This window comes from Canis lupus, chromosome 15 (assembly GCF_003254725.2).
Source record: "Canis lupus dingo isolate Sandy chromosome 15, ASM325472v2, whole genome shotgun sequence".
NCBI classification, from domain to species: Eukaryota; Metazoa; Chordata; class Mammalia; order Carnivora; family Canidae; genus Canis; species Canis lupus.
Window position 1 is genome coordinate 63,685,001 of NC_064257.1, and position 25,874 is coordinate 63,710,874.

Sequence of the window (25,874 nt, forward strand, 5' to 3'; positions counted from 1 at the left end):
GGCAGATGTTTCCTTTTATTTACAATCATTAAAATATTTAACAAGAATTTGTAGATAATACCATAAATTATTTTTTTGACTTTTTTCTCAAAGATTTCCTTATTTGCCAAATCAGTTATATTGATAGTATGCTAATTATTTAATGATAAAAATTTCCCATCTATGTTTCTTCTATATATGGAGTCTAGTCTAGCAATTAAGAACACAGGCTTAAAAAAAAAAAAAAAAAAAAAAAAACACAGGCTTTAAAATCAGACAGATCTGGGCCTCTGGGAACCATTATTTACCAACCAGGTAACCTAGAAACAGAAGTTAACCTCTCAAAATCTCAGTTTATCTGTGGCAATAGTACCAATCTCACTTGTTTGCATATTTGATTGTTAGTTTAATTCCTGGGAGTTAAATAATACTATGTAAATTATTTTACAATTCTTGGTATATATTGAAAATTCAACGAGAGTTGACAATTTTTTACTTGTAGTATTAAGAGTATGAACCTACTTCTTTTGTTCACTTACTATGTTACCCTGATTCAGATTTCTCTGGGTTGGAATCATTCTTAAGTATTAGGTTTTGGAAAGGATATGTGTATGCTATTTTTCCTTTTTGCCCTTTCTCTTAAATTATAGTTTGGTCTAAAACTTCTAAATCCTAGATCTTTTCCTCTGAATTCCTCTGAAGACCCATCAAATGTCTTCTAACATTTAATTTTGTGGACGAAAATTATAATCCCAGTTTGATCATTCCTTATAAGCAAACTGAATATGTCTAAATGTTGTGTCTTAAATGTTAATCTTGACTTCTTCATTAATATTTGCCAATATGGGACTATCGCTTTTCACAAAGATGTGATTTGTTCATTACCTGATTTTGTTCTATCTTTTCTCTTGTATTACTTTTCTTCCATTGTTCTGCTCACTTCAGATGCATGTACATTAAATGTAATGTCCTCAATTATGCTTCCATGCTCTATTTTTTATTTTATAATTTACAGTCTCATCACTATATCTTTTTCTGATTAAATATTCTGGACTATGAACAGAATTTTCTACTAGAAATAATCTTTTATAATCCTCGTTAATTGACCTTAGTCACATGAAATTCTTCTATGATCTTTCACAGTAGTATACCTATCCTAGTAACTTCAGTGATAATCTTTATTTACTTATTGAACTTTATTAGCATTACCTTTTACTTATCCAGACAGAATATTACTTCAAATGTCATCATATCTTATTAAATGCTAGCTCCCCAAAAAAATGCTACCAAAACACTCTGATGATGAAGCAAATCTAAGGGGAAACTCTACCTTGATGGTCTTAATAGCATTCGAGTGGAGGGAGAAATGGATTCTGGCCTTTTCTAGCTTCTAGAAGCTCCCCACATTGCCTTAAGCCATGTCCCTTTCTTTCACCTTCAAAGCCAACAATATAGCATCTGGTTTTGATCATGATGTTCCGTTCTTCTATAGCCCACCCCCTGTATAAGGACATTTAGGATATTTATGGCCTAGCCACATATTTCAGGATAATCTCTCCATCTCAAATTCCTGAAATAAATTACACCCTCGAAATCCCTTTTGCCAAATAAGGTAATGTTCACAAGCACCAAGAATTACGAATTGGCTATCCTGAGCCTTAAAAAGTGGCCATTCAATGCTATCAATTTTACTCTAATTAGGTTAACTTTAGTAGTCTTCTGTCACATATTATTAAGATAAAGTTAATACTATCTGTACGAAGATAAGTTATTTTCAATCATATCTTCCTAGGAAATTGTTTCCTAAAAATGTTAAGTCATGTTAATGAAGAAACTTTCAGATCTTAGTTATAAGAAGCCGTGTGGGTGAATTCAATTCTCTCTTTCTTAAACTCCTCGACGTCTATTCACTAAGTTGTAAAGACTTTACAATGACTAATTTAGTAATTGGTTCATATTTATAAATACTTCTGCATCAATTTGAGAAATAATGTAACTAGGACTATCTTAATATCATTATCTGTGTTAGTCATCTGATCATTAAGGTCTATTTTGATTATATAATATATACAAATTTTCTTTGAAAGCATAGCCTAGATGTAGATCAAAGTCATAACTGTTCTTTAAGATTCAAACTAAGTCACAAAAATATTATCTCTGTGGCTGTTTCTCTAAAGATGGTTGCCTGAGGCTGGAGGAACACAGGAAATAAAGATGAACAGGTCTCTCCCTTCAGGCTGTGTTTCCATTTCTGTTCAGTCTATCTCTTCTCCATGGTGGTAACCCTATCATGGACAAAACCCTAATTATTCATTCTTTCAAAACACCATCAACAAAAAGCCATCCCAAGCAACCTTTTTGGGGGGTTCATGATAAAAGAGAGGTTATTATTGGAGTTCTGAAAATACCTTGAAGTTAAATATTACGTTCCATTCTTCAATGCATTTTGGTGACCCAGTCACTGGGAGTCTATTTTTGGCTTTTTCACATTCTCTCAATCCCTCCTTCTAACACACACACACACACACACACACACACACACACACACACACACACCTCTTTTTCTCTTTGAACTGACTTGAGTAAGAGCTTATGCTTTTAGGGTTTTGTTTTTACCAGCAAGATTCTTTGCAACTAGATTTTTTTTCTTGCAAAGATGAGAAAAAGGCCTCAATAATACATGCTATTTTTATTTTACATCAATTATAGCTATAATGGAAAGGGCACTAGCCATGAAGTTAAATTTGGATTTGAGTATTGGCTTCATGACACATTACCTGTATGTATGGCTTTAAACAACTTTCTCAGCCTCATAATCTCATCATCTGTGAAATAAGATTAGTTTTATCAGTCTCACAAGACTGCTGAGGTGATTGCCAAGGAAGTGAAAGTGAAAGTATATAGAGCATAGCCTACTTATATGAGTAATGAATTTTTTAAAAACTACCGGATAAACTAAAATTGTTACTATAGTACATGTATTTTTATATTCTGTAAACATTCCAAGAGCCTATATTATTACATCTAAGGCACTAGCCTAAATTTTTGCAAAGCAAGAAAACAAATGTACCTGTCCTCCAGAAGTTTAAAATTTAGAGGACAAGACAAATGCAAAAACTGCAAGGCCATGTAAAATAGAGATGTAAAGTAAATGATAAATAATACTTGATACAATTTGAAAAGACTTCACACATAATATGCAGAACTTGAGGTGACTCTAGCATTTGGGTCAGATACGATCCATATAGATGGAGCATATGGAGATTTTTGTTTTTAAATTTATGTCTAAGAAGTACGTGGTCAATGAGTACTAAAGAGTCTACTGACAAGTATGAATGAAACCTAAAGACTAAGATTAGAGATTGACCCGCTTGGAGATTTTGCGCATCACTTATTCCAGCTTTCTTTCCCTGCATCTATCTCTCTGAGTACAAATTATACTTTCAGTATCCTTCCAGGCCAATTACGGTAAAAGATCAGTGGCCATTTACTTTCACAAAAAGTAAAGGTATGATGTTTACCACTGCCTTCTCTATCACCAGAATAATAGAGAGAAAAAAAAAAAAAGAATTAGTATCTTCAGATACCCCAAAATAAAAGAAATAAAATAAAAGGAATACCTTTCTGTGACTAAGCTAGTAGATCAGATATGTCTGAGAGTGACTGTAAATTAACAAAAGAAACTATTTTTATATTTCAATGCTTATTATACAGAGAAAATGTTGATTTGAAATAAAATATTCTAATAACTAAGAAAAGACTCTATAATGGTACAATGGTAGTGTTAAAAAATCTGTGTCATTCCTCCTGCGGGATGTCTACTAACCAAGGCTCCAAGTAAGGCAAATATTTTTCCATAAATTGGGATAGGTTTAAGACAAATCCAACCACAGTTTTTAATCCATTCTTTTTGTGGCCTCTCAGCTAAATGAAGTTTTGTTTATTGAAGCATTGGGTAATGAAACACTATCAATTTATTATCAAAATTTTATTTTTTAATTTAATTTTAGTAATTGCTTCCAGGTTCACTTATTTCAGTGTATTTTTCATCAAAAGAAAAAAGGGGAATTATCCAGCTATATTGCTTTACATATCCTTAGTCCTGCCCTTCAGCTAATTAGAAACATCAAATCCATCATTAATTGAAAAATATTCAAATAGCTCTAAAAGCAATACTGAAATAGTTGTCCCCCTAAGGATGTTTGAACAACTGGAATAATAGTGTGTTCTCCAAAATAAATTCTTTTAAAAATGCATCAGACTATCACATAATAAATATATATTGTATTCTTTCAGTTTTTAGCAGGAATAAATCATGTCACTCCAGATTTCTTATAATCTTTGTCATACTAGCTAAGTGCTAAGCTTCTGATGAACAAGGGACTCACCTACGTGTAGCTCGGCCATTCTAATAAGGGTTGGGCAGTGTTGTAAAGCTACAAAAGAAAAGGAGAAAATGTACATTTAGCCTTATTAGCATGGAACTTTAAACAATAGAGCTTTCAAAAAAGATCACATAAAAACACACGTTCCTCTCTTTCAGCTGAACTAGTCACGCAGAGTGCCATCTGATGATCAGTCTCACAGTGGTTCCAGCCACGTGTTTCTATTTTGGGGAGGAAGCCTTGTAACCCTGCAGGTTCTTCCTCTTCACTTTGATTTATGCTGTGTTCTCCGGTCCTGAAAAATCCTTCAGACCAATCTGAGGGCCAAGGGATTCTAATGTGATTGCTGTCTCAGAGCAGGAGGGCTTGGTGGTGGTACCAGCATGCTGTCTTTTCCAATAAGTCAAACTAATGAACGGGGAGCTGTTGCCTAAATTATTCAGAATCCATCTGTTGTTTCATTCAAAGAAAGATATTAAGCCTTATAGGTTATATTCTGTTCTCTAGAGAATTTCTCCTTCAAAACCATTTCATGACGTGGAAGGAGATTTTCAGAGATTTGCTGGAAAGAAAGTGAAAAATATGTATATATTTTAGGTGACAAGAAAATAACTCTGAAGATACTGTTTAAATGCATAATGATACCTTTATGGCATATTCTATTATTTATTTGGAAAAAGAGAAAATATCAAGAAATAAAAATAAAATTAAAATATCAAAAATGTGATTATTTATATTTTTTGTAATTCTCTAAATGTTCACACCATTTATTCTAAACTATCTGGTCGATATAGAATATTTGTGCAGACAAAGATAATAAAAACTCTACTCGTTGGATAGATTTGAATCTTTAATGCTTGTTTTTATTTAATTATGAATGGCTTTATTTTTATCTGATATTTTTCTTAGAAACATCATATATAATAATATAAATATATGGTATGATAAACATTCTTTCCATAAGAATGGAAGATTATCTCATAGGTCTTTTGTTCTCTTAGTTTCAAGTATTTAATACTGTTTATACTGTAATACTGTCACAATAACGATGAGAAAATTTGGCTAGAAATAATATGAAATAGCAAAAAAGGAATAATGTCAGCCCATAAAACAATTTAAGGGAATGAGAGATAGAACCTCATGAAAACACATGAGACTTCCAAACAACACATTTCCACTTGTTGAAATCTAATCAAACATGAGGTTTTTGCCTCAAAACTTCTTCAAGAAAACTTCCCTTAAACTCTTTCCTATTTTCACTAGATTATCTCTTTCTCAAAATCTGTGATATTTTATTAGATTTTTATGATACAAGTTATCATCTGCCTTGAATCCGTTGTGTAGAAGCATTTCATGTACAGTAATAAAACTAATGATAAGATGCAGCACAATCTATTACACACATTGTGGTTTTTTAACTTTCTTCAAAAAATAACTAAATAAACTGACAGCGGATATGATATTTTATTTCCTGGGTAATCTTAATTTTCCCCTTGAATATGTTTTTTAAGCAAATTCATTCTTTTTTAGTAGCTCAACTTTTTTATCCTCCATTTTCACCCCCTACTAATAAGACCCATTCTCTAAAGTCCATGTCAATTGCATTCTCTTTGGATCAGCGACATCTTGACCTTGTTTCCAAGCCTCCTAATCTCATAAGAAAAACAAGGGTTATAAAAGGAAAGAGAAGGTGCTTCTGACTGAGATAAGGTGATTAGGGGGTAATTACCATTTTATTGGATTGCCTAGTAATATTTTTTTCAAGATCTATTTATTTATTTGAGAGAGAGAGAGAACAAGTCGGAATGGGAGGGCAGAGGGATCGGGAGGGAGAGAATCCCAAGCAGACTCCCTGCTGAGTATGGAGCCCAGTGCAGGGCTCAATCTCACACCCCTGAGATCATGACCTGAGCCAAAATCAAGAATCAGATGCTTAATCGCCAGAGCCACTTAGGCACTCCTGCCTACTAAGTAATTTAACTGGGAATTTGCACATAAACTTGAAGCTCAGTCCACCACATTACATGCTGTAGAACTATGTTCCAGTTGTGAACTTTAACTTCTAAGAGGCAACGCTCAGAACCGATGTGAATTATATTATATTTAGCCGAATTTTAAGTCAATTTGGTGAAATCAAAATTCTCACACTCTATTGAAAACTTAGAGTCTATTGAAAAGGCTGAAACAGCAATGATGTCAAATCATATATAGCACCTCCAATAAAATAACACCATATAATCTATGTCTTTTAGGACAAGATGACACATAAGCCAGAGTCTGCACAGAGGATGTAGACATAAAACTGCCTTAAATACCCTGATTATGTGATGTAAAGTCTAAAGCCTTGTCTGGACTTCAAATTCTCAGCATTTTATGTTGTCAAGATATTTTTTTCCACATGAGACTGTACAGCAACACATTATTTTATTTACCCAAACTGAATCAAATAATTCATCCTTTTCCATAGTCTGAAAAAAAAATCCATATACAGTACCTTTTAACAAATATTAATGAGAAATTGTGAATAGCAGAGAGAAATCAAAGAAAGTAATTCAACCTCACTCTCCATTCCTGTTACTTATCACATACCTTCCCAAATTGCTTCCTAGAAATCCAAATATTCTTCCTTTGTTCATGAGAACAGTTCGATCTCCAAATTTGCACAATCATTCACATTAGGGTTCATTCTCAACAAAATGAAGGAAGCCCAGTTAATAGAACTCATTATTCCTAGAAACCTGGTAAAATTAGAGATTAGTATTTTCTGCTGATATTCCTACTGGTGTTCTAACAGGATATAGTACAGCCCTGGCATAGGATACATTGTGGGCACCAGAGAAGGAGCAGACGATTCTACTAGACGCGTCGGGAAGGGCTTCCTGGGAAAGCTGATACTGGAGTCAAAGCTTGGAAGTTAAATCTTGAGTAGATGTTTACAAGAGTCAAGAGATGGAGTGTGTGTATTGTGGGAGGAAGGGGGAATATTCCACACATACGGAACAGAACGAACAGCGATACAGATGGCCCCCTACGCTGGAGTGTGCAGCTGTGTGTGTATGGTGTGGGAGTTGAGAGGTTTAGGAGAGAGAAAATACACATGAACTCAGATAATGAAGGACCAGCCATGAAGAGCATTGTTTATTCTGTTAAAATATTTGAACTGAATCCCACAAGTCATCTATTCTCAGTCATAGGAAGGAGCAGCAATATGCCCCGAAGATAGATATTGCCGTTCATACTAATAAGCCAAAGAACGGATGTATCCTTCTATTCCTTACAACTCATGTTTTGCCCTATATTATGAGATTCTCATTCAGCATTACGATCTACTCTGCTGAGCAGGCGAAAATAAAATGTGATTAAGGCTAGCATACTGGTATGTGCTCATAACCCTAAATGTTCTCAGGGCTGTTTCTTTCATGTGAAAATCATCTATTCTGTGCACCACAGTAGAAAACTAATATGAGAAGCATTGCTTTGCGTACTAACAATTTTAAGCATGGGAAGACAAAAGATGTGTTTGATCTTTCAGAAGGATCATTCTGGAAAATTGAGCCTACTTAGCAGCCTATTGAAATAAACCCAAAAGAAAAGTGGTAAAGGCTAACGTACTAATAACAGAAACTTTAAAAAGGGGAATCACCTGAAAGCTATTGTGAGGACAGAGCTGACGGGACTGGACTGAAGGGCGGATTAGTCGTGGAAGGATAAGAGAGGAACAATGTGTCTGTAACGCATCTTTCCGTGTTGTGTTCAAAGCCACTGAAATCCCATCAGAACGACTCTTGTCAGATATAAGTCAGAGATCAGGTGGCCGAAGACCTTCTGGAGAGTTTAGGGCATTTGGGACTGAGGCAGAGGAGCCCCAAAAACCAATGCCCTAAAGGTGAATACCTGCCTGGCTTTCCCTATGGAAAGGAAATCCCAAGATTTCTGTAGTTTTTCCTTTCATGGCTCTAAAATTCCTAGATTAACTGGAGATCTAGTCCCCTCAACTAAACCAAAACCAAGGTATTTCGATGATGTTCAACCATTCATGGAAACCCGGACTCTATCAAGCATCCAGTCACTAAATTGTCAAACTGCATGGCTAGTATTCCAGAGTCCAAAAGTCCAAAAGTCAAGACTTTCAGATTTTGAATGTAACTCAAAAGCCACACGAGAAGAAGGATTAAAATGTGGAGAGCCTATGAATGTTGACTTTAGAAAGATACGGCCTTATGGATGCCGGCCCTGGATTAGCTGTGAATAAATGAAATATGATGTACTTACTGATGTGCCTATTGATATGAGATGTTGCAAATAATTTTATCAACTTCCTGAGCAGAATAGATGTGAATTTTTTGTTTTCAGTTCGTATTCATTTCCAGATAATAATTTAAATTTTTTTGTGTCAGTTAAAGAAATCTGTTCATTATCTACTCAGGCTAGATTCTAGAACCAACTTTAAGTCTACAAATCACTCATGCTCTTCTGCTTAATGAGTTTATGGGGCAATTTATTCTGTCTTTTAAAAAGGGAGTATTTTGTATTCCTCTGTCAAAACCCGAGTTCACAAATGACTAGAAGCAAAGATTATATTTTGATTACCTTGTGGTAAGAATTTAAATCGAAATGACAGGCACTAGAATTTATTTTACCTTTGACAAGTGATACTATTTCTAAATCTGCCAGTTTTCAGAGCAATAAAAATAAAATAATTTTACCATATGCTCATTATTTTCATGTCATACAGGAAAGCATCCAATTTTTCAAAATTTCCAATTAGCTCTAAGATGTGAAAAATTAGGAACATGTGTATTAAAAATAGCATTGCTTTAAAAGGCATATATGCTCAAAAACACCTGAAACAACAGGCTCTGACTCTTTCAGAAGATTTAACTACTGTTACTGTGTTGTTAAAATATATCTTAAAAATTACTGAGTTGAGTTACATCCAGTTGACTAAGCAATCTATCTTTATTAAGTGTATGCTATTTGTCTCAGTTCAGGGGTGCATTAAATTCCAACTGGGTTTCCAAATTAGCTATCTCTGCCACTTGCATCACTTCTGGTTATATCCTTCACATTGGAATACAGGGTTATTTGTGGGGTCAAATCAGACTATTTTACTCTCCTGCCTAAGAATCTCTAGATGTCCCTTGGTCATAATGTCTTTGCCGCTCCTCACCTCTGCTCTTTGCTCCTCACAGAAGTCAACTATCGAGACTCGCCATGTTCCCATTTCCCAGATCACTTCCTTGCTCATGCATATGGTTGGAAAAAATTCTGCCCTGGGAAACTAGGAACCTCTCCCTCCCCTGCACCCTCTCCTCCAGGGTGATTCTTGTTTGTCTCTCTCATTTATTCCTCTGTTCAGTTTTTCTAATACAAAGCAACAAATACGATAAACACAATGAATAAAAGAATCTTCTTAATTCATGTATGTTCTGCATTTGTAAAAAAAAATAAAAGTTGTATCATATTTATTGTGTATAAAGCTAGGTCATTCAGCCAAAAATCTCATTTTTTTAAATAAATTATTTAACGAAAGTGACATCGTCAGTGGATGAGAATATTTTTAAAAAGAATTCTCACTACATAGATTTGATATATCACAGTCAACCGGCATAAAACGTAACTAGAAGGATAATTAATGGACCCAAAGACTAGCTACTTAGCACAGCAATGTGTTATAAGCAACAAGTACTATATATGACTCAGTGAAATTCCCAATTTTAAGAATAGGTAGCTAATAAGAAAACATAAGGTTCTGATTTTAAATTAAAATGCAGTAAATTCTAGGGAGTTAGTAGAAGAAGTGGTGAGAATAGATTCATCTCATTGGAGAGCCTGGTGTTGGGTATTTAGGAATGCACAGACTATGGTTGAGCACAAATTTGGGGAAAAATATCCAAAGGAAAGATCAAATTACCTTAAAGTACATGAATATATTCCTATAGGTACATCATATCCTTTGAAAAAATGTTATGGCTCGAGACACCTGGGGGGCTCAGGGTTGAGCATCTGCCTTAGGCTCAAGTCATCATATCAGGTTCCAGGATTGAGTCCCGTATCGGGCTCCTCACATGGAGCCTGCTTCCTCCTCTGCCTGTGTCTGTGCCTCTTTGTGTCTCTCATCAATCAATCAATCAATAGATAAATAAAATCTTAAAAAAAAAAAAAAAGTTTTATGGCCCAAACCATTAATCAATCTTTTTTTTACATAATTGTTTCATTCCAGGGACAAAATTAGAAATTAGTAATTGACTGTTTAAATAGACTTAACTGGTCAGTTTAGTCAAACCGATCATTAAAAGACTGGGGATTTCCAGGGGCTGGCAGGGGAGGGTGGGGCAGACTGGGAGAGGTTTGCCACAGTACAGACTTCGAGTTATAAGGAAAAGAAGTTTGGGGATCTAATGTATAGCACGGCGATTTTAGTTAGCAATACTGTATGATATACTTGAGAGTTCCTAAGAGTGACTCTTAAATGTTCTTATCAGAAAAATAAAAAGGCAACCGTGAGGCCATAGACGTGTCAGTCAACTTACTGTGATCATCTTGGACACGCTACACACGTACATGCCGTACAGCTTAAATCATGTTAAAACAACTTAAACTTACACAATGTTATATATCAATCGCCTCTTAGTAAAGCTGGAAAAATATTACCATTAAAGGATAAAATCAGTATCCCAATGACAAAATTAGTAAAAGGAACAGTATGTACCTTATATGGAATCATGTTGCTGACTTGAGCTTAAATGAAATAAATAATTAGCATAAAAATAAATATAATGCTTTCCTATTATATTTAAATAGGGAATATATTTAAATGGTTTACTCTTATATTAAAAATAAAAATAATGGTTTACTATATAAACGGCCATAAATGACAAACGCTTACTAGAAAAATTGCGTCCAGTGAATTACTAAGCATTTACAATTTTTTCTTTACTTTGTCTCAAATATTTTTTCCAAGACATTTTTAGTGTATTATTTTAATCCCAGCTGACAAGGAAATAGGGGCTTTAAATGGCAAAGAAGGTGAGAACTGTAACAAAAAAAAAAAGAATGATTTTTATATTATATCATAAAAATATGTTGCACTAGTACAACCAACAAGGATCACCAACAACCAAAAACTCTAAAGGAAAAAACTGGACTTTTTCCTTTCACCTACAGATTGTGTCTGATAAATCACAATAAACATTTACAACTTCCTTTATCTATAGCTTTTTATCTATAACATTTAAAGCTGTTTTTTCTTCTGTTTAATAAAGGTAAATGCTTTTCTTTTATAGCACTTTCTCCAGTAGAAATTCTGGAAAATTCTAGTCTAGCCAGCAATGAAATGCTCTGCTGTAAACATTTGCATACTCCGTGCTTTAAAACTGCCTGGATGACTTACGCCTATTTAGCAGAATGTCTTAAATTGTTTTCAAAACTATTTTCTCTTGTATAGTTTAAAACAGCCCTCTGGCTGATAGCAGTCAGCAAAATTAAGGTAAAAAATGGTTATTGTCCACATAAGACTTGTCCAAACAAATCATCCGAGTCCTAAAACAGGGGAAATAAAGTATCTCTGTTTCCAAATATATCTTGATTGTCCCAACGGGCGGAAAAAACTGAGAAAGAACTATGTAGACAAAAAGGCAGTGACAAATAGCAGAAAACAATTTCTCGCATTCGATAGATGGCTGTTATTTCGAAAGTTTAAAGCTTTCATTCTTCTTGGATAACAAGATTTAAAGGAAGATGCTTCAGGTGAGGAGAACTCGGCCTAGGAATTTACATTAGAATTTGCTGCCGAGGCTTAATCTACTAAATGAAAGAAGAACCAAAGTCTGACTTCTTAGTAGAGTCCCAGGGGGACGTGTAGGGGATAAAGGAGGTGACAGTCATATGGCTCTTAGTACACGGCCCACGGAACTGAGGCCTGGCTCTGGAGAACTTGTCTCTAGATCACGTCCGATGGACGTGAGCATGGGAGCCAACCGCGTGCCCTCGGCGTGTAAGATGCAGACCACACTCTCACTGGAGTTACAAGCATCTGTGCACGTCGGCATTTAAAAAAAGGTTTTGCACTTATGAAAATACGACTGTATCCCAATGATTATAGGGTTTCCAGTCTACTTCAGACAGACAGCTTCATGACCACTGACCCTAATCAAAGGAAATCCGAACTGAATGTATTTTTTTTTCATTTTTAACTCAAGTGAACGAGTTTCTTAGTCCCCCTAAAACCGTTTCATAAATATTTTGCTCTCAGTATATGTCTTGGACTAGAAATTATGGTGCAATCTTCTCGTTAATTAATTAATTTTCTACAGTTAGAAAACTGCATCCTCAGCTGGGATACTATGCGCATAGAAGGGCTTGGTGAAGGCCTGAGTTCTCGGGGTCTCGTGGACGCACCTGTCGTGGGAAGGCGTTTCCCCAGGGTTTGTGGCCACACCGGCCACCGACGGGGACAGCTCCCAGCTCCCAGGCTTAATGGATTTTGATTGATCGTTGTCTTGTGCTGAGTTTGATGATGGGGGGCGGGGGGGTGGGGGCTAGTCCTGGCTGGCTCTGTCTGAGATAATGGACCGTGTGGGTTCAAAGCCTGACATATTTCGAAGAGAATCTGCCATGTTATTAGCAAATTATTTTATTTTATTAAAATAGCAAGTTCTGCTATTTTATTACTAGCAAGAAAGAAAATTTAAATGGAACTTCAGCCAGGTTTTTGCGTTTTCCTCCGCAGGGTAGGCCTCAGCTAAACAAATCTCTGCCTCATCTACACCACCTAGATTTTTATGAAGCTGGCAATCCAAATTCAAATATTTTGGCTTTCTCTAATATGATTGTAGGGCCCCTGATGGCTAAAAAAGCTGTGGTGGCAAGAGCCGCTTCTAATCCATGTGAATGTCGTGAATTCCCCCACAGAACTATCTTTTCAGTTTCTCTAAATAGCCACCAGTTCCTGAGAAAATGTTTACTGTTGTTACAAAGATTTATACTTATTTGATTCTCACATTTTCTCCTATTGGCCCTGGAATCTCAAATTCGTAGATAAATAATAGAACCAATATAATAGAGGCCGATGGATTAAAAAAAAAAAAAAAACACTCAACCAAATTTGCTCCCTACAATTAACGCGCGATTAACACACTCGTTTAATAGACGTGAATGCATGTCCTGGGGTAATTGAAACATACAGAATGTATTTTTGTTCTCATCTATCTGCCCCAAAAAAAAAAAAAAATGTTGGAATCTTTCTTGTAAAACACTGCAATCTCTTTCTTGTTGGCTCTTCCACCAGGTGCAAGGAACCATCTTCCCAGCTCCCAATTTCAACCCCGTAGCGGATGCCCAAATGCTGGCGGGGGCGCTCCAAGGATTCGGTAAGCCCCGTTACCCCTTTCAGCTCTGCCTGTAATCTCTTTCACTTTACCTTGTTTGGGATCTGCAGAGAGCTGCTGCCTAACAGAAGGCAAACAGATTAAAACAAAAAGCTGGGCAAATAATGAGGAGAAAAATAATAGAAAAGGACAATAATGGTGAAGTGACTTGTTCTCTCAATCGCAAATCTGATCTTGATGTGTTTCTGCCTTAAATCCTTAAATGTCACCTCATAAGTACATTAACTGGAATCCCAAACCAAAAAAAAAAAAAAAATCAATCAATTAATCAATCCATCCATCCTAGGGAAAAAAAAATCGTTCTTTGTCCTTGTTTGTTTACTAGCCTATTTCTTTTCTGCTTCATTTCCAGCCAAATTGAATTTTCTGCTACTCCCCAAATTGGATCTGCTTCTCCACGTGTCTGTGAACTAGCCCACAGTCCCCTGCATGGAACGCTTTCCTCTCCTCCTGTTAGTTTGAATCCCAATTCCTTCCAAGATTCCCTCCAAGTAATTCCTCCCCTTTGGACCCTGAATGTGGGCACTGCAGACTCCCGGGGCCCTGCCGGCCGGGCCCCCTCTCTGCTCCCCGGTGTCCCTCTGTGTCACCGCACACCCCAGAGCCCCCCGAGTGTGGAGCCTGGCATGCGGGGCCTCCGTGGACGGGTGCCCAGTGAATGGCACGAGAGTCCGGAAAAGGACTGTAGAGACAAGGGAGGCGAACCGTTGAATTCTTTCAACAAGTTTTAATCTTTAAGAAATGAAGTGGAGCTGGCGAGCACCCATGAGGTCTTCCTTACCTAAAACCTGCTTTCAGACCTCTGGTGAGCCTGAAGGTAAACCCTGAAATGTTTGCATAAAATTTGCACAGCCTTCCCGGGGGCAGCAAGCTCTTAACCTGAAAGACAGGGTGGCCTTGGGGCGCCTGGGGGGCTCAGCGGGTGCCCACCTGCCTTGGCCCAGGGCGTGACCCGGGTCCTGGGAGGAGTCCCCATGGAGGGGGGGGTCCCCACAGGGAGCCTGCTCCTCCCTCTCCCTGGGTCTCTGCCTCTGTATGTGTGTGTGTGTGTGTGTGTGTGTGTGTGTGACAGAGACAGACAGACAGACAGAGAGTCTCACATTTTCTTTATCCATTCATCTGTTAATGGGACTTAAGCGGTTTTCATCTCTTGGCTACTGTGAATCCTACCACATTGCATACGGAGGTGAAGATTTCTTTATGAGACAGTGACTTCATCTCCTTTAGACAAACACCCGGAAGCAGGACTGCTGGATCATATGGAAGTTCTGCTTTTAATTTTTTGAGGAACATCCATACCGCTTACCATTGTGGCCTTACCGATTTACATTCCTACCAAGAGGAATTCCCTTTTGTCCACATATATTGTCTTTCTGATGATGGACATTCTAACAGGTATGAAGCGACATTTCATAGGAATTTTGATTTGCATTTCCCTGATGATTAGTGATATTGAGCAGCGTTTCATGGACTTACGGGGCATTTGTATGTCTTTTTTAGGAAAATGTCTATTCAGGTTCTTTGCCCATTTTTAATGAGATCATTTGATTTTTTGCAATTAAGTTGGATAAGATTCTTATGTGTATAGATATTAATCTCTTATTAGGTATATAGTTTGCAAGTATTTTCTCCCTTTCTGTAGATTGCTTCTTCATTCTGTTGTTTCTTTTCCTCTTCAGAAGCTTTCTAGTTGGATGATGTGGTTCCATCATCGTTGTTGATTTTTAACTTGGCTATTATGGTTTACTTAGAAAAAAATCAGAAAGCAAAAAAAAAAAAAAAACTCTAAAACAATGAAAATGAGAGTTTTAACAAAAATTGTCCTAAGTTGTATAAAAATTCACCAATCACACTAAAAAGGAACAACTCTCAGTTAACATTCCTTAGTAGTGCAGCCCAACATCTAATCCCTTACCATTAGAAGCTACTTTCCCTATCTATACAATCTAAGAATAACTGTATTTATTTTGTCTCAATTAATTAAATTTATATATACAACATATACATTTAACATGTATAATTTCCAAATCATCCTTGTGAGATGCTGGACAGCTGGAACTATTTTTATCCTAATTGCCTAATTCTTGACAAAGCTGGATACAATTCAAAATTAATCTTTTTTGAAACAGTGAGTTCTATTTTGAGTGGACATCTTTGCTTTGTTCCTTATCTTTGTCCCAATTAAGTTTAATGTTCCCAATAGATTTTGCTGAGAGTCTTTATCTTGAACAGGCACAGGATTTTGTCAAATGGTTTTTTTCTTCATCTGTTGATACAGTCAACAGTTTCTATTATTTATTCTATTGATGTGATAAATTATGTTAATTGATTTTCAAATGTTGAGATAAGACTTGCTTATGTGAAATAAACACCACTTGGTCATAATCCATAATTCTTTTTATACTGTGTTGAATTCAATTTGCCAATTTTTTTGGAAGAACTTTTATATCTGTGTTCATGACAGATATGGGTGTATAGCTTTCCTTTCTCGTAATGCTTTCTCTGTTCTTGGTATTAGGGTTATGCTGACATTATGAAATGATTTAGGAAGTATTCTCTATGCTTCTATCTTCTGGAAGACACCGTAAAAGAAATCATATAATTTAATCTTTAAAACTTTGATAGAGCTCACCAGTGAACCCATCAGGGCCAAGTGCTTTCTGTTTTCACAAGTATTTAAATGTGTTTAATTCCTTTAATAGATATAGGCCTGGTTCATACTGTCTACTTCTCTTTGTGTAAGTTTGGGAAGACTGTGTCTTTGAAGAAATTTATCCATTTCATCTAGATTATCAAATTTGTGCCCACACAGTTGTTCTTAGTATTTCTTTCTTACCCTTTTCTTACCCATAGTATCTGTAGTAATGTAGCCTTTTTCATTTCTGATGTTGGTAATTGTGTCTTCTCTTTTTTTCTTAGTTAACTTGGGAAGAGGTTTATCAATTTTATTGATTTTTTTCCAAAGAATAAGCTTTCAGGTTAACTGACTTTCTCTATTTCTTGTTTTCTATTTAATGGATTTCTACTCTAATTTTTTGTTGTTTCTTTGCTTCTGCTTGCTTTAACTTTTTTTTTTTTTTTTTCTAATTTCTTAAGGTGGAAGTTTACATTAGTGATTTTAGGTCTTTCTTTATTTCCCACATATTTGTTCAAGGCCATAAGTTTTCCTCTAAGCATTTCATTTGCTGCATCCCACAAATTTCAATAGCTTATATTTTCATTTTCATTTAGTTTGAATTCTTTAAATGTCTTGAGCCTTCTTTGACACATATGTAATTTACAAGTGTGTCGTTTAATCTAAAATATTTTTTTTAGATTTTATTTATCTATTTATGGGAGACAAAGAGAAAGAGGCAGAGACATAAGCAGAGGGAGAAGCAGGCTCCATGCGGGGAATCCGATGTGGGACTCAATCTCAGGACCCCAGAATCAAGACCTGAGCTGAAGGCAGATGCTCAATCACTGGGCTATCCAGGTGCCATAATCTCCAAGCATTTTAGGGTTTTCCAATTATCTTTCTGTTATTCATTTCTGGTTTAGTGCCACTGTGGTCTGAGAGCATATTTTGTATTGTTTCTATTTTTTTAAGCTGATAAAGGTATATTTTATGTAGTCTATTTTAGCATTACATCTGTGTGTGAGAATAGTAAGTAATCAGTTGTTTTTGGATAAAGTATTTTATAGTTATCAGTTAAATCAAGTTGATTGATGTTGTTGATTTCAAGCATGTTCTGACAAGTTTTCCACCTGCTGGATCTATTTATGATAAAGAGGTATTAAACTCCTGATAAAATAGTGGATTCATCTGTTTCTCCTAGCAGCTCTATTAGTCTTTGCCTCATGTATTCTGATGCTCTTTCAATGGGCTTATACATATGAAGATTTATAATATCATCTTGGAGAATTGGTCCCTTTATCATTATGTAATGGTTCTTTTATCCCTCACAATTTTCCTTCTTCTGAAGTTTTTTGTCTTAAAATCAATAGAGCTACTCCAGCTTTTTTTTCTCAATATGTTAGCATAGTATGTCTTACTCTGTCCCATTACTTATAATCTATCTGTGTAGACCACTCACTGCTATTTAGATATAATTTGAAATTTCAGTAATAATTATGTTCTTGCTTAGTAGGCCACCTTTACTTGTTTGACCGTAAGTCAATGTTTATTATTCACAGATTCCACATTTGCCAGTTTGACTACTAGCTAAAATTCATCCATAACACCAAAATCAATACTTGCTGTGCTTTCATGGTCATTAACAGTCATACGCAGAGAGGTGTAAACTTTGAGTCCCCAGACTGCATATTTCCAGTTGACGTTAGACAAGATGATGCTCTCCCTCCCTGTCCCAGCTCTTATCCTGTTAACAAGTGTCCTTTTTGGGGTCTATTTAATGCTACATTATGCTTTTGGTTGGTGATTGTGTCCTCTAAAATACTCCCCCCAAATGTTGTGGGGAAGTACTGTCAAATGTTCTCAAGCACAAGAAGAAATATTATGGAAAAAATTTGTGTATCAGATAAGCTTCATTCAGACATGAGTTCTAATACTGTTAGCTATGCAATTAATGTTTATAAATCACTAATATAGTACATTTAGAAAAAAAGATAAAATTCACTGACCTACACATAAAGCTGTCCAGAAAAATGTGAAGTATTATCTGTTCTATAAAGCTATGGAAAAGCAGCTAAATTTGTGAGTTCATGACATGAAAACTGATAATAATATAAAAAGTGTAGTGATCACCTTTCTTTTGAAAGTAGTGATAGATGGCTTACATATTTCAAAAGGTCATACAGCATAAAAACTGTTAAACTTTCAGTTGAACAAGTTCTATAGATCAGTAGGTTATAGAAGAATGCCTCAAGAGTTTCTTTAAAAACACCTCCTAAATTTAATACAGGAAAAGCAAATGAGGAAAGGAAGGATTTCAATGCTGAAAAGACAGGCTTGTTTTATAAGGACATTCACAAACAGATATGTTATAAATGGCATTTCTGTTGAAAAAATGTTGTGACCAGTGGTTGTAGAAACCTAAATGTATATTTTCTCCCTAGCGATACTTCAGCATCTATTAATTCAGTGTTAATCCAACTTTATAGAAAACTATCACAAATAACAAGAATCAACTGTACATCATAAAAGCCTATAAAATTGCTATACTTTGTTATGCCAAGCTTTTCTACTAAACCAGAATATAAGAATTATCTATAAATTCTTGTCAGAATGCAATAGGTTAAGAAAGAAAAACCTATAATGATTGTAAAGAAGAAGTCAGAATTCTTATTATGTGCAGAGTATATTATTTATAACTCAAAATCTAAGCTAATCAACTAAAAAGTTACTAAACATTGTGAGAGTTCAATAATTTTCCTAAATACCAGATAATTTTATGGTCATAAAATTTAAAGTCATTTATTTAAGCAATTATGTGTTAAGAAACAAAATAAAAATAATATAGCTTTAAATGTCAACTTAAATGCAAATATTAATGTTGTTTAGCAAACTAAAGTTTCTTGCCATTTACAAAAACTCCACATATCTTTACTAAGTCTTTTTTTTAACTTCATTTTTTTTTAATTTATTGGAGTTCATTTTGCCAACATATAGCATAACACCCAGTGCCATTCTACAAGTGCCCCCCTCAGTGCCCATCACCCAGTCACCCCAACCCCCCGCTCACCTCCCCTTCCACCACCCCTTGTTCATTTCCCAGAGTTAGGTGTCTCTCATGTTTTGTCTCCCTCATTGATATTTTCACTCATTTTATCTCCTTTCGCTTTATTCCCTTTCACTAATTTTTATATTCCCCAAATGAATGAGACCATATAGTGCTTGTCCTTCTCCGATTGACTTACTTCACTCACATAATACCCTCCAGGTCCATCCATGTGGAAGCAAATGGTGGGGATTCATCGTTTCTAATGGCTGAGGAATATTCCATTGTATACAGAGACCACAGCTTCTCTATCCATCATCTTTTGATGGACACCGAGGCTCCTTCCACAGTTTGGCTATCGTGGCCGTTGCTGCTGTGAACATCGGGGTGCAGGTGTCCCGGCATTTCACTGCATCTGTATCTTTGGGGTAAATCCCCAACAGTGCAATTGCTGGGTCATAGGGCAGGTCTATTTTTAACTCTTTAAGGAACCTCCACACAGTTTCCCAGAGTGGCTGCACCAGGTCACATTCCCACCAACAGTGCAAGAGGGTTCCCCTTTCTCCACATCCTCTCCAACATTTGTGGTTTCCTGCCTTGTTAATTTTCCCCATTCTCACTGGTGTGAGGTGGTATCTCACTGTGGTTTTGATTTGTATTTCCCTGATGGCAAGTGATGCGGAGCATTTTCTCATGTGTGTGTTGGCCATGTCTAGGTCTTCCTCTGTGAGATTTCTGTTCATGTCTCTTGCCCATTTCATGATTGGATTGTTTCTTTGCTGTTGAGTTTAGTAAGTTCTTTATAGATCTTGGATACTAGCCCTTTATATGACAGGTCATTTGCAAATATCTTCTCCCATTCTGTAGGTTGTCTTTGAGTTTTGTTGACTGTTTCTTCTGCTGTGCAGAAGCTTTTTATCTTTATGAAGTCCCAGTAGTTAATTTTTGCTTTTGTTTCTCTTGCCTTCATGGATGTACCTTGCAAGAAGTTGCTGTGGACAAGTTCAAAAAAAGGTGTTGCCTTTGTTCTCCTCTAGGATCTTGATGGTTTCTTGTCTCACATTTAGATCTTTCATCCATTTGAGTTTATCTTTGTGTCTGGTGTAAGAGAGTGGTCTAGGCTCATTCTTCTGCACTTAGCTGTCCAGTTTTCTCAGCACCATTTATTGAAGAGACTGTCTTTCTTCCAGTGGATAGTCTTTCCTCTTTGTCGAATATTAGTTGACCATAGAGTTGAGGGTCCACTTCTGGGTTCTCTATTCTGTTCCATTGATCTGTGTGTCTGTTTTTGTGCCAGTACCACACTGTCTTGATGACCACAGCTTTGTAGTACAACCTGAAATCTGGCATTGTGATGTCCCCAGATATGGTTTTCTTTTTTAATATATTCCCCTGGCTGTTCGGGGTCTTTTCTGATTCCACACAAATCTTAAAATAATTTGTTCTAACTCTCTGAAGAAAGTCCATGGTATTTTGATAGGGATTGCATTGAACGTGTACATTGCCCTGGGTAACATTGACATTTTCACAATATTAATTCTTCCAATCCATAAGCATGGAAAAATTTTCCATCTCTTTGTGTCTTCCTCTATTTCTTTCCAAAGTGTTCTGTAGTTTTTAGGGTATAGACCCTTTACCTCTTTGGTTAGGTTTATGCCTAGGTATCTTATGCTTTTGGGTGCAATTGTAAATGTGACTGACTCTTTAATTTCTTTTTCTTCAGTCTCATTGTTAGTGTCTAGAAATGCCACTGACTTCTGGACATTGATTTTTGTATCCTGCCACACTGCTGAATTGCTGTATGAGTTCTAGCAATCTTGGGGTGGAGTCTTTTGGGTTTTCTATCTACAGTATCATGTCATCTGTGAAAAGGGAGAGTTTGGCTTCTTCTTTGCCAATTGAATGTCTTTTATTTCTTTTTGTTGTCTGATTGCTGAGGCTAGGACTTCCAGTACTATGTTGAATAGCAGTGGTGAGAGTGGACATCCCTGTCTTGTTCCTGATCTTAGAGGAAAGGCTCCCAGTATTTCCCCATTGAGATCGATATTTCCTGTGGGCTTTTCGTAGATGGCTTTTAAGATGTCAAGGAACGTTCCCTCTATCCCTATGCTCTGAAGAGTTTTGATCAGGAATGGATGCTGTATTTTGTCAAATGCTTTCTCTGAATCTATTGAGAGGATCATATGGCTCTTGTTTTTTCTCTTGCTGATATGATCAATCACATTGATTGCTTTATGAGTGTTGAACCAGCCTTGCATCTCGGGGATAAATCAAGTCACGGTAAATAATCTTCTTACTGTACTGTTGGATCCTATTGGCTAGTATCTTGTTGAGAATTTTTGCATCCATGTTCATCAGGGATATAGGTCTGTAATTCTCCTTTTTGGTGGGGTCTTTGTCCGGTTTTGGAATTAAGGTGATGCTGGCCTCATAGAACGAATTTGGAAGTACTCCATCTCTTTCTATCTTTCCAAACAGCTTTAGTAGAATAGGTATGATTTCTTCTTTAAACGTTTGATAGAATTCCCCAGGGAAGCCATCTGGCCCTGGACTCTTGTGTTTTGGGAGGTTTTTGATGACTGCTTCAATTTCCTCCCTGGTTATCTCCCTGTTCAGGTTTTCTGTTTCTTCCTGTTCCAGTTTTGGTAGTTTGCAGTTTTCCAGAAATGTGTCCATTTCTTCTAGATTGCCTAATTTATTGGCATATAGCTGCTCATCATAGTTTTTTTAAATCATTTATATTTTTGTGGTATTGGTGGTGATCTTTCTGATTCATGATTTTATTAATTTGAGTCTTTTCTCTCTTCTTTTTAATAAGGCTGGCTAATGGTTTATCTATCTTATTAATTCTTTCAAAGAACAAACTCCTGGTTTTGTTTATCTGTTCCACAGTTCTTCTGGTCTCTATTTCATTGAGTTCTGCTCGAATCTTTATTAACTCTCTTCTTCTGCTGGGTGTAGGATCTATTTACTGTTTTTTCTCCAGCTCCTTGAGGTGCAAGGTTAGCTTTTGTATTTGAGTTCTTTCCAGTTTTTGGATGGCTGCTTGTATTGTGATGTATTCCCCCCTCAGGACTGCTTTTGCTTTATCCCAAAGATTTTGAATGGTTGTATCTTCATTCTCATTAGTTTCCATGAATCTTTTTAATTCTCCCCTAATTTCCTGGTTGACCCTTTCATCTTTTAGCAGGATGGGCCTTAACCTCCACGTGTTTGAGGTCCTTCCAAACTTCTTCTTTATGATTTAGTTCTAGTTTCAAAGCATTATGGTTTGGAAATATGCAGGGGACGATTCCAATCTTTTGGTATCAGTTAAGACCTGATTTGTGACCCAGTATGTGGTCTATTCTGGAGAAAGTTCCATGTGCACTTGAGAAGAATGTGTACTCAGTTGCATTTGGATGTAGAGTTCTGTAGATATCTGTGAAATCCATCTGGTCCAGTGTATCATTTGAAGTTCTTGTTTCTTTGGAGATGTTGTGCTTAGATCTGTTGATTGTAGAAAGCACTGTGTTCAAGTCACCAAGTATAAGTGTATTATTATCTAAGTATGTCTTAACTTTGATTATTAATTGATTGATATACTTGGCAGCCTCCACATTCCGGGCATAAATATTCATGATTGTTAGGTCCTCTTGTTGGATAGACCCTTTAAGTATGATATAGTGTCCCTCTTCATCTCTCACTACAGTCTTCGGGGTAAATTTTAGTTTATCTGATATAAGGATGGCTACCCCTGCTTTCTTTTGAGGAGCATTTGGATGGTAAATGGTTCTCCAACCTTTTATTTTCAGGCTGTAGGTGTCCTTCTGACTAAAATGAGTCTCTTGTAGACAGCAAATAGATGGGTCCTGCTTTTTTATCCCGTCTGAAACCCTGCGCCTTTTGATGGGGTCATTAAGCCCCTTCACGTTCAGAGTTACTATTGAAAGATATGAATTTAGTGTCATCATGATACCTATTCAGTCCCTGTTTTTGTGGATTGCTTCCTTGGACTTCCTCTTTCTACTACAGAGTCCCCCTTAATATTTGTTGCAGAGGCGGCTTGGTGGTCACATATTCTTTCAGTTTCTGCCTATCTTGGAAGCTCTTTATCTCTCCTTCTATTCTGAATGAGAGCCTTGCTGGATAAAGTAATCTTGGCTGCATGTTCTTCTCATTTAGGACCTGGAATATATCCTGCCAGCCCTTTCTGGCCTGCCAGGTCTCTGTGGAGAGGGCTGCTGTTATCCTAATACTTCTCCCCATAAAGGTTATGGATTTCTTGTCTCTTGCTGCTTTAAGGATTTTCTCTTTATCTTTGGAATTTGCAAGCTTCACTATTAAATGTCGAGGTGTTGGACGGTTTTTATTGATTTTAGTGGGGGATCTCTCTATTTCCTGGATCTGAGTGCCTGTTTCCCTTCCCAGATTAGGAAAGTTTTCAGCTATGATTTGTTCAAATACATATTCTGGCCCTCTGTCCCTTTCGGCGCCCTCGGGAACCCCAATTAAACGTAGGTTTTTCTTCCTCAGGCTGTCGTTTATTTCCCTTAATCTATCCTCATGGTCTTTTCATTGTTTGTCTCTTTTTTCCTCAGTTTCCCTCTTTGCCATCAACTTGTCTTCTATGTCACTCACTCGTTCTTCCACCTCGTTAACCCTCGTCGTTAGGACTTCTAGTTTGGATTGCATCTCATTCAACTGATTTTTAATTTCAGCCTAATTAGATAGAAATTCTGCAGTCATGAAGTCTCTTGAATCCTTTATGCTTTTTACTAGAGTCACCAGTAGCTTTATAATTGTGCTTCTGAATCGGCTTTCTGACATTGAACTGTAATCCAAATTTGTAACTCTGTGGGAGAGAGGACTGTTTCCAATTCTTTCTTTTGTGGTGAGTTTTTCCTTCTGGTTATTTTGCTCAGTGCAGAGTGGCCAAAAACAAGTTGTACTTGATAGAAGCGCAAACTCTTCTCACTGTAGCATTCCAGCTGTTCTCTCTTTAAATCTCAGACTGAATTTGTAGGTTTTCAGGATGATTTGAAAGTTATCTAGGTAAGTTGGTGGGGACAGGTGACTTGGGGACTCTACTCTTCTGCCGTCTTGCCCCACCTCTACTAAGTCTTTTAGAAAAGAAAAACACTGAAATAATTGAGCAGATATAGTGACAAAAAAAAGATAACTTTTCAAAATTGATTCCTAAATTTACATTTATCTGAATTAAAATTTTTAATGAACTTTTGAGATTCATATAAAATTAACCTGAAATATCCTAGAGGAATAAATAAACAAGAATTACTAGGAACACTTTGAAAAATGAAGATTGTCAGAGAGGTAGGTTGTAGATAATCTCAAGAGAAAAACACAAAAAACCTGAAGACTATTGCAATCATATAAATGTGATGATAGTAAAAACAAAAATGGATGTAACTGAAAAATCTATTTATTATTAAAAATGTATTCCTTTTGGAATTCCCATCATGCAGTTAACAGACTCCTACAGAACTGCTCTGCGTCCTTTGAGTCCAGGGTATTAACCAGCTAGCCCCAGGGCAATATGTTACTCTATGCCTCTCACAAACCATAAATTTCAGTATTTAGAGGTGATTCTAGCCTCCCTCCCCCCATTTTACACCTTCCGGTCATTCCTCTCACCTGCATAAAACATCCTGCTCTTCCTTTTGTTTCACATGGTATAATTATCTAGGTAAATCATAGTCACCTGCCTTCATTTACTGGCTATTTCAGCACCTGACTCTGCTTTCCTAAAAACCTAAGGGCATCCAAAAAGATGATTTGCTTAACATCCTAGCCTGTCAATTCCTTTTTTTCCTCTTCTCCAATAAATGTCTCCTTTTGTCAAAGAAAAATTATATTATACAGAATTGAACAGGCAAGGAAGACTTTATTTGAGACTATTGCAACAGAAATCAAGACATAAGCAATAGAGGAGAGAGACTGAACTTAATTCCTCTGAAACTAATGACAAGAGAGTTTTCGAGCGTTGGAGAGCAGTGGGGAGGGGACGACTAGCTGAAAAGTACTGGAGAACACTGGGAGTTGGGGGTGTTTGTCAATGTGATTAGGTCATCTGTGTCTGCTAATTATTATTTTTTTAAGATTTTATTTATTTATTTATTCATGAGAGAGAGAGAGAGAGGCAGAGACACAGGCAGAGGGAGAAGCAGGCTCCATGCAGGGAGCCCGATGTGGGACTCAGTCCCGGGACGCCAAGATCACACCCTGGGCCAAAGGCAGGTGCCAAACCACTGGGCCACCCAGGGATCCCTGCTAATTATTTCTTAAGAAAAGTAAGGTCCCTGTTCCCCCACAGAGACTGGGAGATAGGGATTCTCTCTTTCTTCATGATTATATTTCCAAGAGATGGCTTCCAAGCTTTTGGGAAAGACATTTCTGGGTTGTAAAACTGGGAAGTGATTGGCAGATTTATTTCTCAAAGGAGTAAAGAAGACTCTACAGTT

General features: G+C 36.6%; 1 protein-coding gene across 1 annotated transcript in view; it reads left to right on the forward strand.

Moving 5' to 3' along the window:
• ANXA10 (annexin A10) overlaps nucleotides 1–25,874 on the forward strand; it is a 98,656-nt gene that overhangs the window by 19,957 nt on the left and 52,825 nt on the right. Inside the window, exon 2 of the mRNA XM_025435917.3 lies at nucleotides 13,654–13,735. Coding sequence (XP_025291702.1) covers nucleotides 13,654–13,735 — 82 coding nt within the window. The remainder of the gene's footprint in view (nucleotides 1–13,653; nucleotides 13,736–25,874) is intronic.